This window comes from Pseudophryne corroboree, chromosome 11 (genome assembly GCF_028390025.1).
Source record: "Pseudophryne corroboree isolate aPseCor3 chromosome 11, aPseCor3.hap2, whole genome shotgun sequence".
Classification (NCBI taxonomy): domain Eukaryota; kingdom Metazoa; phylum Chordata; class Amphibia; order Anura; family Myobatrachidae; genus Pseudophryne; species Pseudophryne corroboree.
Genome location: NC_086454.1, coordinates 306,329,638 through 306,343,418, shown reverse-complemented (window position 1 = coordinate 306,343,418; position 13,781 = coordinate 306,329,638). Strand labels below are relative to the sequence as shown.

Sequence of the window (13,781 nt, the reverse complement as noted above, 5' to 3'; positions counted from 1 at the left end):
CAGTTTATTAAATTGCATGCGCCACAATTCTGTTTTTTTTTTTTTTGTCTTATTACAGTTTGTTTCTTAGAAGCCTAAGAGCAGTGGTCACAGATATGCTAATTGGTGGAGTTTTTGGTCTCCTTGACAAGATTTCCATTAGACCCTGTCAGATAATTTTTGTTTGTAATAAATATCCACTAAATACATTGTTTTTCTGCGTGCCTTCAGTGCTTTCAGCCATGCAGTTATATCATCTGGCTCCATTATTTCCATTGTCTGGGCCATGGCAAGCTGTTCTAGACTTCCATCCCTTGCATACACCTGTGCTTGGAAAACCGTTTTGTATCCCTAGGCAGCAAAACAAAAATTTCGGGCAGATGATAAAGCTTTGCTGGAAAGCACAGAGAGAAGCTCAAGCAGGGAAACAAATACATTTAGGAAAAGTCAATTAAGACGACGCAGAAGTATGTACATTAACATCAGGGGGTGCAAAGCTCCTTTTAATCTTATGATATTAAAGGAACGTGGTTGCTGGGTCCAGTAAACGCATTGACTTCCCATTAATATTCTTTATGAAGCGTTTAAAAACCATTTCCTTAAACCTGATCTGCGCTTCCTCCTGTTTAACATTCCAGAGGATTAAAGTGGTATTAAAATTCAAATCAAGGCAGTTATCTTTCTATTTTTTTGTTTTAAAAACAACTTTCATTTACATTATGTATGTTAAGTAAAATTGCTATTATGTTGTCATTATGTTAATGTAATGGTAAAAGCATCTCTTGGAATAGCTTTTATTGTTCGACTGCACCTTGTTTTAATTAATTTAGTTCCTGTTTTAATTAGGCTTTCAATTCCACTGATGTTTTATACAAAACCTTCCTTTATTGGCAAGTCCTTCTACAGTAGAACAGTTTGATTAATGGCGATTTATAATTCCTGTCACGTGTATAACTGTAGGAACCCTCGTCCGTTAGCTGCTGGTTCTAGCGCACAGATGCGCCGGCGATTGACATTTCCAAATGTCAGGGGGTAGCTCGGTTAACTTCTCCTTGTGTTAAGTGAAACGTCCACAATGATGTATTGAATGCTGTGGCAAAGAGCTGCCGACCCTTGTCATCTGCAGTTACTGACTCCTGCTTCAAAGAGCAACTAAACTCGCAGCGGCCCTCGGAAATAATAAGGGGGGAGTTGTATCAAACCTTGGAGAGAGAGGTATTGTACTAGCTAATCGGCTTCTAACGGTCTCCTCTTGGAGAGAGATAAGCAAAGAAGTTGCCCAAGAGCTGATTTTATCGGTGCTTTGGGGGAGGTGTACGAAGTCGTGGAGAGAGAAACTATCAACTAATCAGCTCCTAACTGTCATTTTTCAAACACTAGGCCAGATGTATTAACCTGGAGAAGGTATAAGGAAGTGATATATGCAAGGTGATAAAGGCAGCAGCCAATCGGATCCTAACTGGTAATTTACATAATGGAGCTGATTGGCTGGTGCCTTTGTCACCTTGCACATATCACTGGTTTCTCACTTCCTTATGCCTTCTCCAGGTTAATACATCTGCCCCTCTTTCTGCCTGTAACATGGCAGTTAGGAGCGGATTAGCTGGTTATCACTCTGCAAGGCTTTGTGAGTCTTTCCCTTAATCTTTCCAAGATATGATGAATGTCCCTGTTAGTGATATAAACTAGTGTAAGCATTCAGACCTTCCTGTTTGGGGGTCAGTATTAAGGTGGATCCCTCCTATATTCTAATCTTACATATTGTAGAGAGAAAACAGAACTATGGCCACTAAAAATGGCATCATAATTAATCTCAAGCCAGTATTGGCATCCACGTGTCATTCGGGAGTTAAAGGGCTCCTGTCACTCACTGGATGGAGCCATAGTGGGCTCGGAACCAGTATTCCTGAGAATGGCAGTCACTAGGACATGTATGACCCTTAGTGACTGGATAGGGTGGATATTGGACTAGCGCACAAAGCGACTGCCTCCGTTGTATGGAAAGGCCGTAATAAATAGCTATTATGATCCTTATTGTACACTGTAAAGTCTGAAATAACGTTCTCTGTTACATAATAAATTTAGTGTCACTAGCTGCATATCATTATAATGACCCAGGTTATTGTATTATAGGATCGTTGTATGCATGTATATCATCCTCTCTCTCCCTGAACCTATATGCTCCTGCTCAGTGACCTCTGATGGGGTTATACAGAGACTGCAGAATACAACAGCATGACAGAACCTCTTCTGTGCCTTCATGTAAGGAAAGGATGAAATATGTCGCTGACAGTACTATGTAAAGCTGCTAGTCCAACTGATAATTAAATCTGCCTGAACGTAGGGGGCACATCAAAGCTGCTTCTGCTGTACTCTAGGCAGAAGGTATCATGGGAGTTGTAGTCCAGCTTGCAGCAAAGCACAAGTACACTTACTCCTGTCTGCATGTCAGACCATAATGGGGACAGTTCATCCTTTGATCGTTTTCGCAGAAGCTCTTACAAAAGAACATTGTTTAAAGCATAAATGTATTCGGTTGGGGTCACAGACAATTTACCAGTAACATCACTGGTTCCTGAGGAATGATCGGCCTTATTCTCTTACAGTTGTCCTGGGAAAGCTGTTTCTGTCTCGCCGGGGTGAACTACAGGTCCCAGAAAGGCGGCCTCCTGCCAGAGAGACGCATAAAACCTAACTGTCCGTTCGTGGCCACTGTTGACGTGTCCGGTTACAAATTGCATACACACATGCCATAATCATACATAATGACGTGTTTTATGTTTTCTGAAGGATTCATCCCATAAATCTTTTTCGTTCTATCCTAGATCTGTTTCTTACGACTGTGGGAGATAACAAGGACGTCCAGTTTGAGATCTGGGAGAACCAGGTAAGACGAAGGCTGTAACAGTAATAATTCCATCGGTTTATATCGTGTCCCACCCATTACGCACAGCACAGTGGGGCTTAGAGAGAAACCTTTCCATAAAGTCACGTAAACTTCCCGTAAATATTCCGAGAGTCCTAGGAGTTTGTTTTTATGCCAATGCCCAACATTAAATCTATGTAGGAAGTGCGTAACCAATATGAACAGAGAGCTTTATATTTTGTAGCAACTTTAACTAAATGTAAAGTGTACTGGAGTATTTTCTCAGCCTCTGCGACACAAAGGGAAAGACTCCTCATCCCACTGTTTGCAGTCAGTGAATACAGTTCCACTGATTCAGCATTTATAAATGATCAGTACAGCCTAGAAGGCTTGTTAGCTACTCACACTACCCCGCCCTTATTCCCTCCAGGGCTGGATTATGGGCCCTGGAGCTGATGGTGATTGAGGACCTATTCTTCGAAGTGGAGGAGGTGCGGCCAGCGATGTCTGGGTGTGGCCAGTGTGATGTAGCTGTGCTTTGTGGGTGTGGCTAATGTCATGTGGGCATGTGCACCACCTTTAAATCAGACCCAATGTCTCCCTGAATATGTAACGGCAGACAAATGACATTGTTTTGTGAGGACAGTTAAAAAACATTTCTAATACTTAATCATTTATGGCCGACCATGTGTGTGGCCTGCTGGACGGCTCCTCATCATGATGATGGGCCTATTTTTATGTAGAGGCCTGGAGCCCCAGTGTTACCCTGACCCTGTTTCTCACCTCTTATTGTAGAGTTTTGTGCAGGAATGAGCAGCTTTGCTCTTTTCCTGTCCCCCCCCGCCTGGCCTTTTAAATATCGCACGACGGCTGACTCATGTTAGTGAAGTACAAATGCATGTTTATTTCAGGTAGTCTATATTATTTAGCAAAGTGAAGATTATATATTAATGTACGTTCTCTTTAGAATGTTGCTGTGAGTTCTGCGTTATGTTGGGGGTTTGGAACATGTCACTTGCAGTATTTTTAATAACCCATAGCAGCCGATTATGGGGCAGATGTATTAACCTGGAGAATGGATAAAGAAGTGATAAGCGCAAGGTGATAACACACCAGCCAATCATTACGGATTTTGAAAAATAACAGTTACTATCTGCCTGGCTGGTGCGTTATCACCTTGCACTTATCACTGCTTTATCACTTCTCCAGGCTTAATACATCTGCCCCTATGTGATCTTTGATCACCGCAGTGGAAAATGAAGAATTTGAATACGGCTCTGGATGGAATAATTGCACAATGCTATTAAAGAAGTCTGTTTGGGCCATTTTGGTCTTCGACTGGGATGTCAGGAAGAAATAGTAAACTGTCAACAGCCGTTCTTCTTGTGTAGGTTCCTGTGACTGACAAATAGAGCAATTAGTCTGCCCTAATGTTCATGTTAACAGGGGCCCCGCTGTGCAGTCAGCTGTCGAAGGGAGTGCTGGGTCTGCATTTGCCAGCATGCTGGTATATGAAGATAAAGCGTTTCTGCAGGACTATTTCTCCTCCCAGATTTTTTTTTTTTTTTAAACGTGCCGCTGCATTTTCATATTTTTTTAAGACCCACTCCATCTCCCAAACAAATCATAGCCCCTTGAAACATGTTTCCCTGCAGAGAGTTCTCCTGATTGCGCGGACATTAATCAGGCCTAGGTAACAAGAAACACATCGGGTTGTGTGAAACTGAAGCGAGCCTGATTATATAACCCTTCTGTGGCTGCCAGACAGCTTAATCTCGCATCGCTGCAGCATTCTTCTTGCCAGACAACCCTACAAGAGATCTTGGAGACATCGCTGAGAATTGATAACTTGAAAATTTGAAATACAATTTCTGAACATAGAAAAGAGGCGTTCAAATTGGTTGGAACACGAACGTGGATTTTCTGTCCTGAAATAAAATGTGGAGAATACGCAACTATTTTATTAAAGCATCTTCTTATCCGTGCCAAAAGATCTCTCATTCTTGTTCTTGGTCAATGTTAAACCACAATATTACTATTTATTTCTCTGACGTCCTAGTGGATGCTGGGACTTCCGTAAGGACCATGGGGAATAGCGGCTCCGCAGGAGACTGGGCACAAAAAGTAAAAGCTTTAGACTAGCTGGTGTGCACTGGCTCCTCCCCCTATGACCCTCCTCCAAGCCTCAGTTAGATTTTTGTGCCCGAACGAGAAGGGTGCATGCTAGGTGGCTCTCCTGAGCTGCTTAGAAGTAAAAGTTTAAATAGGTTTTTTATTTTCAGTGAGTCCTGCTGGCAACAGGCTCACTGCATCGTGGGACTAAGGGGAGAAGAAGCGAACTCACCTGCGTGCAGAGTGGATTGGGCTTCTTGGCTACTGGACATTAGCTCCAGAGGGACGATCACAGGTTCAGCCTGGATGGGTCCCGGAGCCGCGCCGCCGGCCCCCTTACAGAGCCAGAAGAGCGAAGAGGTCCGGAGAAAGCGGCGGCAGAAGACGTTCCTGTCTTCAGATAAGGTAGCGCACAGCACTGCAGCTGTGCGCCATTGCTCTCAGCACACTTCACACTCCGGTCACTGAGGGTGCAGGGCGCTGGGGGGGAGCGCCCTGAGACGCAATATAAACATGTTTAAACCTTATATGGCTAAAGAAATACATCACATATAGCTCCTGGGCTATATGGATGCATTTCACCCCTGCCAGTTTTCCTAAAAAAAGCGGGAGAAAAGGCCGCCGTGAAGGGGGCGGAGCCTATCTCCTCAGCACACAAGCGCCATTTTCCCTCACCGTTCCACTGGAAGGAAGGCTCCCAGACTCTCCCCTGCAGTCCTGCTACAGAATCAGGGTAAAACAAGAGAGGGGGGGCACTATTGGCAGCTAATATAAAACAGCAGCTATAAAGGGAGTAACACTTACATAAGGTTATCCCTGTATATATATAGCGCTCTGGTGTGTGCTGGCAAACTCTCCCTCTGTCTCCCCAAAGGGCTCGTGGGGTCCTGTCCTCTTTCAGAGCATTCCCTGTGTGTGTGCTGGGTGTCGGTACGATTGTGTCGACATGTATGAGGAGGGAAATGATGTGGAAGCAGAGCAATTGCCTGTGTTAGTGATGTCACCCCCTAGGGAGTCGACACCTGACTGGATGGTCGTATTTAAAGAATTACGTGACAGTGTCAGCACTTTGCAAAAAACTGTTGACGACATGAGACAGCCGGCAAATCAATTAGTGCCTGTTCAGGCGTCTCAGACACCGTCGGGGGCGCTAAAACGCCCGTTACCTCAGATGGTCGACACAGACCCAGACACGGATACTGAATCCAGTGTCGACGGTGAGGAGACAAACGTAATGTCCAGTAGGGCCACACGTTATATGATCACGGCAATGAAGGAGGCATTGAATATTTCTGACACTACAAGTACCACAAAAAAGGGTATTATGTGGGGTGTGAAAAAAGTACCAGTAGTTTTTCTTGAATCAGATGAATTAAATGAAGTGTGTGATAAAGCGTGGTTTTCCCCCGATAAAAAACTGCTGATTTCTAATAAATTATTGGCACTACACCCTTTCCCGCCAGAGGTTAGGGTGCGTTGGGAAACACCCCCTAGGGTAGATAAGGCGCTCACACGCTTATCAAAACAAGTGGCGTTACCGTCTCCCGATACGGCCGCCCTTAAGGAACCAGCTGATAGAAGGCTGGAAAATATCCTAAAAGGTATATACACACATACTGGTGTTATACTGCGACCAGCAATCGCCTCAGCCTGGATGTGCAGTGCTGGAGTGGCTTGGTCGGATTCCCTGACTGAAAATATTGATACCCTGGATAGGGACAGTATATTATTAACTATAGAGCATTTAAAGGATGCATTACTATATATGCGAGATGCACAGAGGGATATTTGCACCCTGGCATCTAGAGTGAGTGCGATGTCCATTTCTGCCAGAAGAGCGTTATGGACGCGACAGTGGTCAGGTGATGCGGATTCCAAACGACATATGGAAGTATTGCCGTATAAAGGGGAGGAGTTATTTGGGGTCGGTCTATCGGACCTGGTGGCCACAGCAACGGCTGGAAAATCCACCTTTTTACCCCAGGTCACCTCTCAGCAGAAAAAGACACCGTCTTTTCAAACTCAGTCCTTTCGTTCCCATAAGGGCAAGCGGGCAAAAGGCCACTCATTTCTGCCCCGGGGCAGAGGAAGGGGAAAAAGACTGCACCAGGCAGCCTCTTCCCAAGAGCAGAAGCCCTCCCCCGCTTCTGCCAAGTCTTCAGCATGACGCTGGGGCCTTACAAGCGGACTCAGGCACGGTGGGGGGCCGTCTCAAGAATTTCAGCGCGCAGTGGGCTCACTCGCAAGTGGACCCCTGGATCCTGCAGGTAGTATCACAGGGGTACAAATTGGAATTCGAGACGTCTCCCCCTCGCCGGTTCCTGAAGTCTGCTCTACCAACGTCTCCCTCCGACAGGGAGGCGGTAGTGGAAGCTATTCACAAGCTGTATTCCCAGCAGGTGATAATCAAGGTACCCCTCCTACAACAGGGAAAGGGGTATTATTCCACGCTGTTTGTGGTACCGAAGCCGGACGGCTCGGTGAGACCAATTTTAAATCTAAAATCCTTGAACACTTACATAAAAAGGTTCAAATTCAAGATGGAGTCACTCAGAGCAGTGATAGCGAACCTGGAAGAAGGGGACTATATGGTGTCTCTGGACATCAAAGATGCTTATCTCCATGTCCCAATCTACCCTTCTCACCAAGGGTACCTCAGGTTTGTGGTACAAAACTGTCATTATCAGTTTCAGACGCTGCCGTTTGGATTGTCCACGGCACCTCGGGTCTTTACCAAGGTAATGGCCGAAATGATGATTCTTCTTCGAAGAAAAGGCGTCTTAATTATCCCTTACTTGGATGATCTCCTGATAAGGGCAAGGTCCAGGGAACAGTTAGAGGTCGGAGTAGCACTATCTCAGGTAGTGCTACGTCAGCACGGGTGGATCCTAAATATCCCAAAATCACAGCTGATTCCAACAACACGTCTACTGTTCCTGGGGATGATTCTGGACATAGTCCAGAAAAAGGTGTTTCTCCCGGAGGAGAAGGCCAGGGAGTTATCCGAGCTAGTCAGGAAACTCCTAAAACCAGGCCAAGTGTCAGTGCATCAATGCACGAGAGTCCTGGGAAAAATGGTGGCTTCTTACGAAGCGATTCCATTCGGAAGATTCCATGCAAGAACTTTTCAGTGGGATCTGCTGGACAAATGGTCCGGATCGCATCTTCAGATGCATCAGCGGATAACCCTATCTCCAAGGACAAGGGTGTCTCTCCTGTGGTGGTTACAGAGTGCTCATCTTCTAGAGCGCCGCAGATTCGGCATTCAGGATTGGATGCTGGTGACCACCGATGCCAGCCTGAGAGGCTGGGGAGCAGTCACACAGGGAAGAAATTTCCAGGGCTTGTGGTCAAGCATGGAAACGTCTCTTCACATAAATATCCTGGAACTAAGGGCCATTTACAATGCCCTAAGTCAAGCAAAGCCTCTGCTTCAGGGTCAGTCGGTATTGATCCAATCGGACAGCATCACGGCAGTCGCCCACGTCAACAGACAGGGCGGCACAAGAAGCAGGAGGGCAATGGCAGAAGCTGCAAGGATTCTTCGCTGGGCGGAAAATCATGTGGTGGCACTGTCAGCAGTGTTCATTCCGGGAGTGGACAACTGGGAAGCAGACTTCCTCAGCAGACACGACCTCCACCCGGGGGAGTGGGGACTTCACCTAGAAGTCTTTCAAGTGATTGTAAACCGTTGGGAAAAACCAAAGGTGGACATGATGGCGTCCCGTCTCAACAAAAAACTGGACAGATATTGCGCCAGGTCAAGGGACTTTCAGGCAATAGCGGTGGACGCTCTGGTAACACCGTGGGTGTACCAGTCGGTGTATGTGTTCCCTCCTCTGCCTCTCATTCCAAAAGTACTGAGAATCATAAGAAGGAGAGGAGTGAAAACTATACTCGTGGCTCCGGATTGGCCAAGAAGAACTTGGTACCCGGAATTGCAAGAGATGCTCACGGAGGACCCGTGGCCTCTACCTCTAAGAAAGGACCTGCTCCAGCAGGGTCCTTGTCTGTTCCAAGACTTACCGCGGCTGCGTTTGACGGCATGGCGGTTGAACGCCGGATCCTGATGGAAAAAGGCATTCCAGATGAAGTCATCCCTACCCTGATCAAAGCCAGGAAGGATGTAACTGCGAAACATTATCACCGCATTTGGCGAAAATATGTTTCCTGGTGTGAGGCTAAGAAGGCCCCCACAGAGGAATTTCAACTGGGTCGTTTCCTGCATTTCCTGCAAGCAGGACTGTCTATGGGCCTAAAATTAGGATCCATTAAGGTTCAAATTTCGGCCCTGTCGATTTTCTTCCTGAAAGAACTGGCTTCATTGCCTGAAGTTCAGACGTTTGTCAAGGGGGTACTGCATATACAACCTCCTTTTGTGCCACCAGTGGCACCTTGGGATCTCAATGTAGTTTTAGGGTTCCTAAAATCACATTGGTTTGAACCACTCACCACTGTGGAATTAAAATATCTCACATGGAAGGTGGTCATGCTGTTAGCTCTGGCGTCAGCCAGGCGTGTCTCAGAAATGGCGGCTTTGTCATATAAAAGCCCTTACCTAATTTTTCATTCAGACAGGGCAGAATTGAGGACTCGTCCTCAATTTCTCCCTAAGGTGGTTTCAGCGTTTCACATAAACCAACCTATTGTGGTGCCTGCGGCTACTAGGGACTTGGAGGACTCCAAGTTGTTGGACGTAGTCAGGGCCCTGAAAATATATGTTTCCAGGACGGCGGGAGTCAGAAAATCTGACTCGCTGTTTATCCTGTATGCACCCAACAAGCTGGGTGCTCCTGCTTCTAAGCAGACGATTGCTCGTTGGATTTGTAGTACAATTCAGCTTGCACATTCTGTGGCAGGACTGCCACAGCCAAAATCTGTTAAAGCCCATTCCACAAGGAAAGTGGGCTCATCTTGGGCGGCTGCCCGAGGGGTCTCGGCTTTACAACTTTGCCGAGCAGCTACTTGGTCAGGGGCAAACACGTTTGCAAAATTTTACAAATTCGATACCCTGGCTGAGAAGGACCTGGAGTTCTCTCATTCGGTGCTGCAGAGTCATCCGCACTCTCCCGCCCGTTTGGGAGCTTTGGTATAATCCCCATGGTCCTTACGGAAGTCCCAGCATCCACTAGTACGTCAGAGAAAATAAGAATTTACTTACCGATAATTCTATTTCTCATAGTCCGTAGTGGATGCTGGGCGCCCATCCCAAGTGCGGATTGTCTGCAATACTTGTATATAGTTATTGTTACAAAAAATCGGGTTGTTTATTGTTGTGAGCCATCTTTTCAGAGGCTCCTACGTTTATCATACTGTTAACTGGGTTCAGATCACAGGTTGTACAGTGTGATTGGTGTGGCTGGTATGAGTCTTACCCGGGATTCAAAATCCTTCCTTATTATGTACGCTCGTCCGGGCACAGTGTCCTAACTGAGGCTTGGAGGAGGGTCATAGGGGGAGGAGCCAGTGCACACCAGCTAGTCTAAAGCTTTTACTTTTTGTGCCCAGTCTCCTGCGGAGCCGCTATTCCCCATGGTCCTTACGGAAGTCCCAGCATCCACTACGGACTATGAGAAATAGAATTATCGGTAAGTAAATTCTTATTTATTATTACTATGTACCTATTAAACTTACACCTAATAGTTATTTTTTATAATTGTGACTCTACAAATCATTATCTCATTCAAAATTTTCTCTGGAGGGCAGACAAATATGTCTGCCAGTCAAACACACACAGACTCACAACTCACAGCATATTAAGAGGGGTGGTCTTTAGCATGCCGACTGTCAGGATCCCGGCGCAGGGATCCCGACAGCTGGCATACCGACACATTTTCTCCCTAGTGGGGGTCCACGACGCCCCTGGAGGGAGAATAAAATAGCGTGGCGCACGTAGCGCGGCGAGCCTGCAAGGGGCTCATTTGCGCTCACCACGCTGTCGGTATGTCGGCGGTCGGGCTCCCGGCGCCGGTATGCTGCTCGCCGGGAGCCCGGCCGCCTGCATACCATACTACACCCATCAAGAGGATTGTAGAGTGCACACAGCTTGGATGGGTGTTATAAAGTTACATCATGTGACAGCGGTTGCTTTGGTGGTCACATGTCACACTGCCGACCTTTAATAGCTGCCTGAAGAACCAAACCAAGGATAAATTTTAATTACTAAGCTTCTCATTTATAACCTGACACAGTGATTTAAAAATGCACGTAGCTTTTTTATTCCATTGGATTTAAGTGTTTACTCGCAGTTAGCATATAGGTAATTATGGTTCCTGTTATTGTATTGCATTTACTAGATCATGATTCATCATTAAACTGTATGTAAAACTCAATCCGTCATCTCCTGTTCACCTGTAAAATCCTCTACTCTCCAAGGATTATTACTCAAGTAGCCCATAATAACCAAATGACCTTTTTATCACTCTGTTGAGTCAGATCAACTTTATTCGATTGCTAGGGGTTATAACAAATTTGTGCCTTTTAATCCATTGTATCAAATAGATTTGTTAGTACTGCTTATGGCATTAACCCATAATCCTCCTGTGCTGTGCATATACCAGAGGGCATATAATATCTGTGCATTGACTTCATTGTACACCTAACGCCCTCTCACATTACAGCTGGTGACCGCTAAAGGGGGGCTGGTAGTCTGTATCTGATGCACTTCAGGGGCTCCGATTGTGGCTCTCTAAACTTTGTAGGGCCGCACATTACCCTTAATCTCATTAATGAGTAAAGACCGTGCATTTAACTAATGAAAGAAACACATGATCTGTAATAACATAGCATCTGGCTTTTTACACAGGTGTTATAAGTTATATTATTAACATGGGACTGTAAAGCAGGAAGGATCTTGCGGCCACAGGTGACAGCTCAGAGGGCAATCTGTTCTTTGTCACTGGTCTGCTTGATCAAAGGCTGTTTGCTTGGTTTTTAAATATAGTCAGGCAGCTGAATATTGTGCATGCGCTGCGGTAACGAAGTCATGGCCGAACATGCCCTGTATCAATAACCAACTGCATCAAACATGTTCTGACCAGCACTGATTTCCTGGATAATCTCTATTCAACATGCTAAAACTACAAATCCCAGCATGCCCTGCCTCAGTTTTGCTGCTAGGGCATGCTAAAACTGTAGCAGCGCAAGCTGGATTTGTTGTACCAAGGCAGCAGGAGGGGGCCGCATGTTGAATACCTGGAATACACATATTATGTACAGCTTGATTGTGTCCGAGACCCCTGGTGTATTTCTCACACTCACTGGGAAATGCTGGTATAACATTAATTTGCCTATAACAGCCTATTCCTATAGTCTCCTGCCTTCCACTGCAGCCAGTGTTTATCCACAGCAGAACTAAACGCACAGCGAGAGCTAGCAATTGACTAGAACAGATTCCTCTGCCTATAATTACTGGCTAGCTCCCCTGCATTTCTGCCCCGTGTGTAGCTTTGTTACATTTAGACCCAGCTCTCAGTAAGTGGATGATGCCGGGTTGCTTCGTGAAATGCTTTCTAATTTCGCCTGTTGCCATGCACACTGGGGCAGGCCAGCGGCTTTCAGGTAGCTGGAAGCAGGCAGAGGTAGGGCAGAACAGATGGAAAGTGAGCGGAGTCCCCATTAATTATTATAAGAAAATACAGTCCTAGGACGCTTTAAAGGAAATAGAACCCATGTGTGTTATTTGAATTGATTAATACTGCTAGCTAACAATATGGCGGTCCTGGAAGCATAGCAGGCGTCACTATGCCAGTTATTCAGCAGAATTTATGTTGATGCTAGCATCAGCCCCTCCCCTGGTGCACAGCCGTGAGACACGTCTGTAGACACCACCATGGTTGCACCAGGGAAACTGGCACCTGCCCGGTGCTAGGTGCAGATTCTCCATCAGAGTGAGCGGCCCAGCCACTTCCCAGTTACTGCCCAGCACATTTTTACGAGGCTGTGCGCCTCAAACGCAGTTGTGTTCACACCTCGGACGCATACACTGTGCGAGCTTTTAGGGAATTTGGGGCACACACCGTATCATAACATACCTCAACTCTGAGCATCGGCATTGCAAGCGGGTCAGAATCAGGGCTTAGGGGTGAGGGCTGAGATTTTCTTTCTTCCTCGATACTAATTCAGTTGTCTTTTTTTTTTTATTTGTTTGTTAAAGGACGGCAATTTCTCATCTGTCACCTTCATCCATCCAAAGCCCAAAGACGCTAAGATCATCGGGCAGTCCGTCTTTGCAGATTTTGGTAAGTGAGCTTTGTCGTGCGGAACGTTGTTGGTCTTGGGTAATGCGACTTCATGGAAATCAGAATTGTACCACTTGCATGTCTGAGTGTGCGCTGCATAATCCCGGTATATTTATTACCATAAACTTAAAAGGAAGACTAGGCAGGGCAGTGTTTGGACACGCCCACTAAGATGTGGACACTCCCACTGATATGACGCTGATGCGTTCCTTTCTGGTGTTAATTAATGTGCGTTGGAGCATTCAGGCGTGTTACCTTTTATATAAACACACACAGCCCTTATATAACCACCAAAAAAAATCTATTAGTCTTAGCTATTTTAATTGATACCAAGTTCCTGCAGCTCCTACCGGTGGTACTGTTCCACCCACTAATTAACAAGAATATATAAAAAAAGATTTTATAAAGGAGCGCTTGAAACAAAGATATACAATCAAATAAATTTATAGTCAGTTTATTTAAATCTACTCCACATAGAGCATAAAGATAAAATACATAACTTCATAAAATGTGCAAATATTACAATCCCATGCCTTTAAATTAACCGTCCATTAGTAAACATCCATAAATCTGTTTGTGACCAA

At 45.6% G+C, this 13,781-nt stretch overlaps 1 protein-coding gene across 1 annotated transcript in view; it reads left to right on the top strand.

The window, feature by feature from the left end:
* The window catches only part of ITFG1 (integrin alpha FG-GAP repeat containing 1), a 402,294-nt gene that overhangs the window by 132,809 nt on the left and 255,704 nt on the right, over positions 1–13,781 (top strand). The window contains exons 7-8 of the mRNA XM_063945577.1: positions 2,805–2,866; positions 13,113–13,197. Of these exons, the coding sequence (XP_063801647.1) occupies positions 2,805–2,866; positions 13,113–13,197 (147 nt within the window). The remainder of the gene's footprint in view (positions 1–2,804; positions 2,867–13,112; positions 13,198–13,781) is intronic.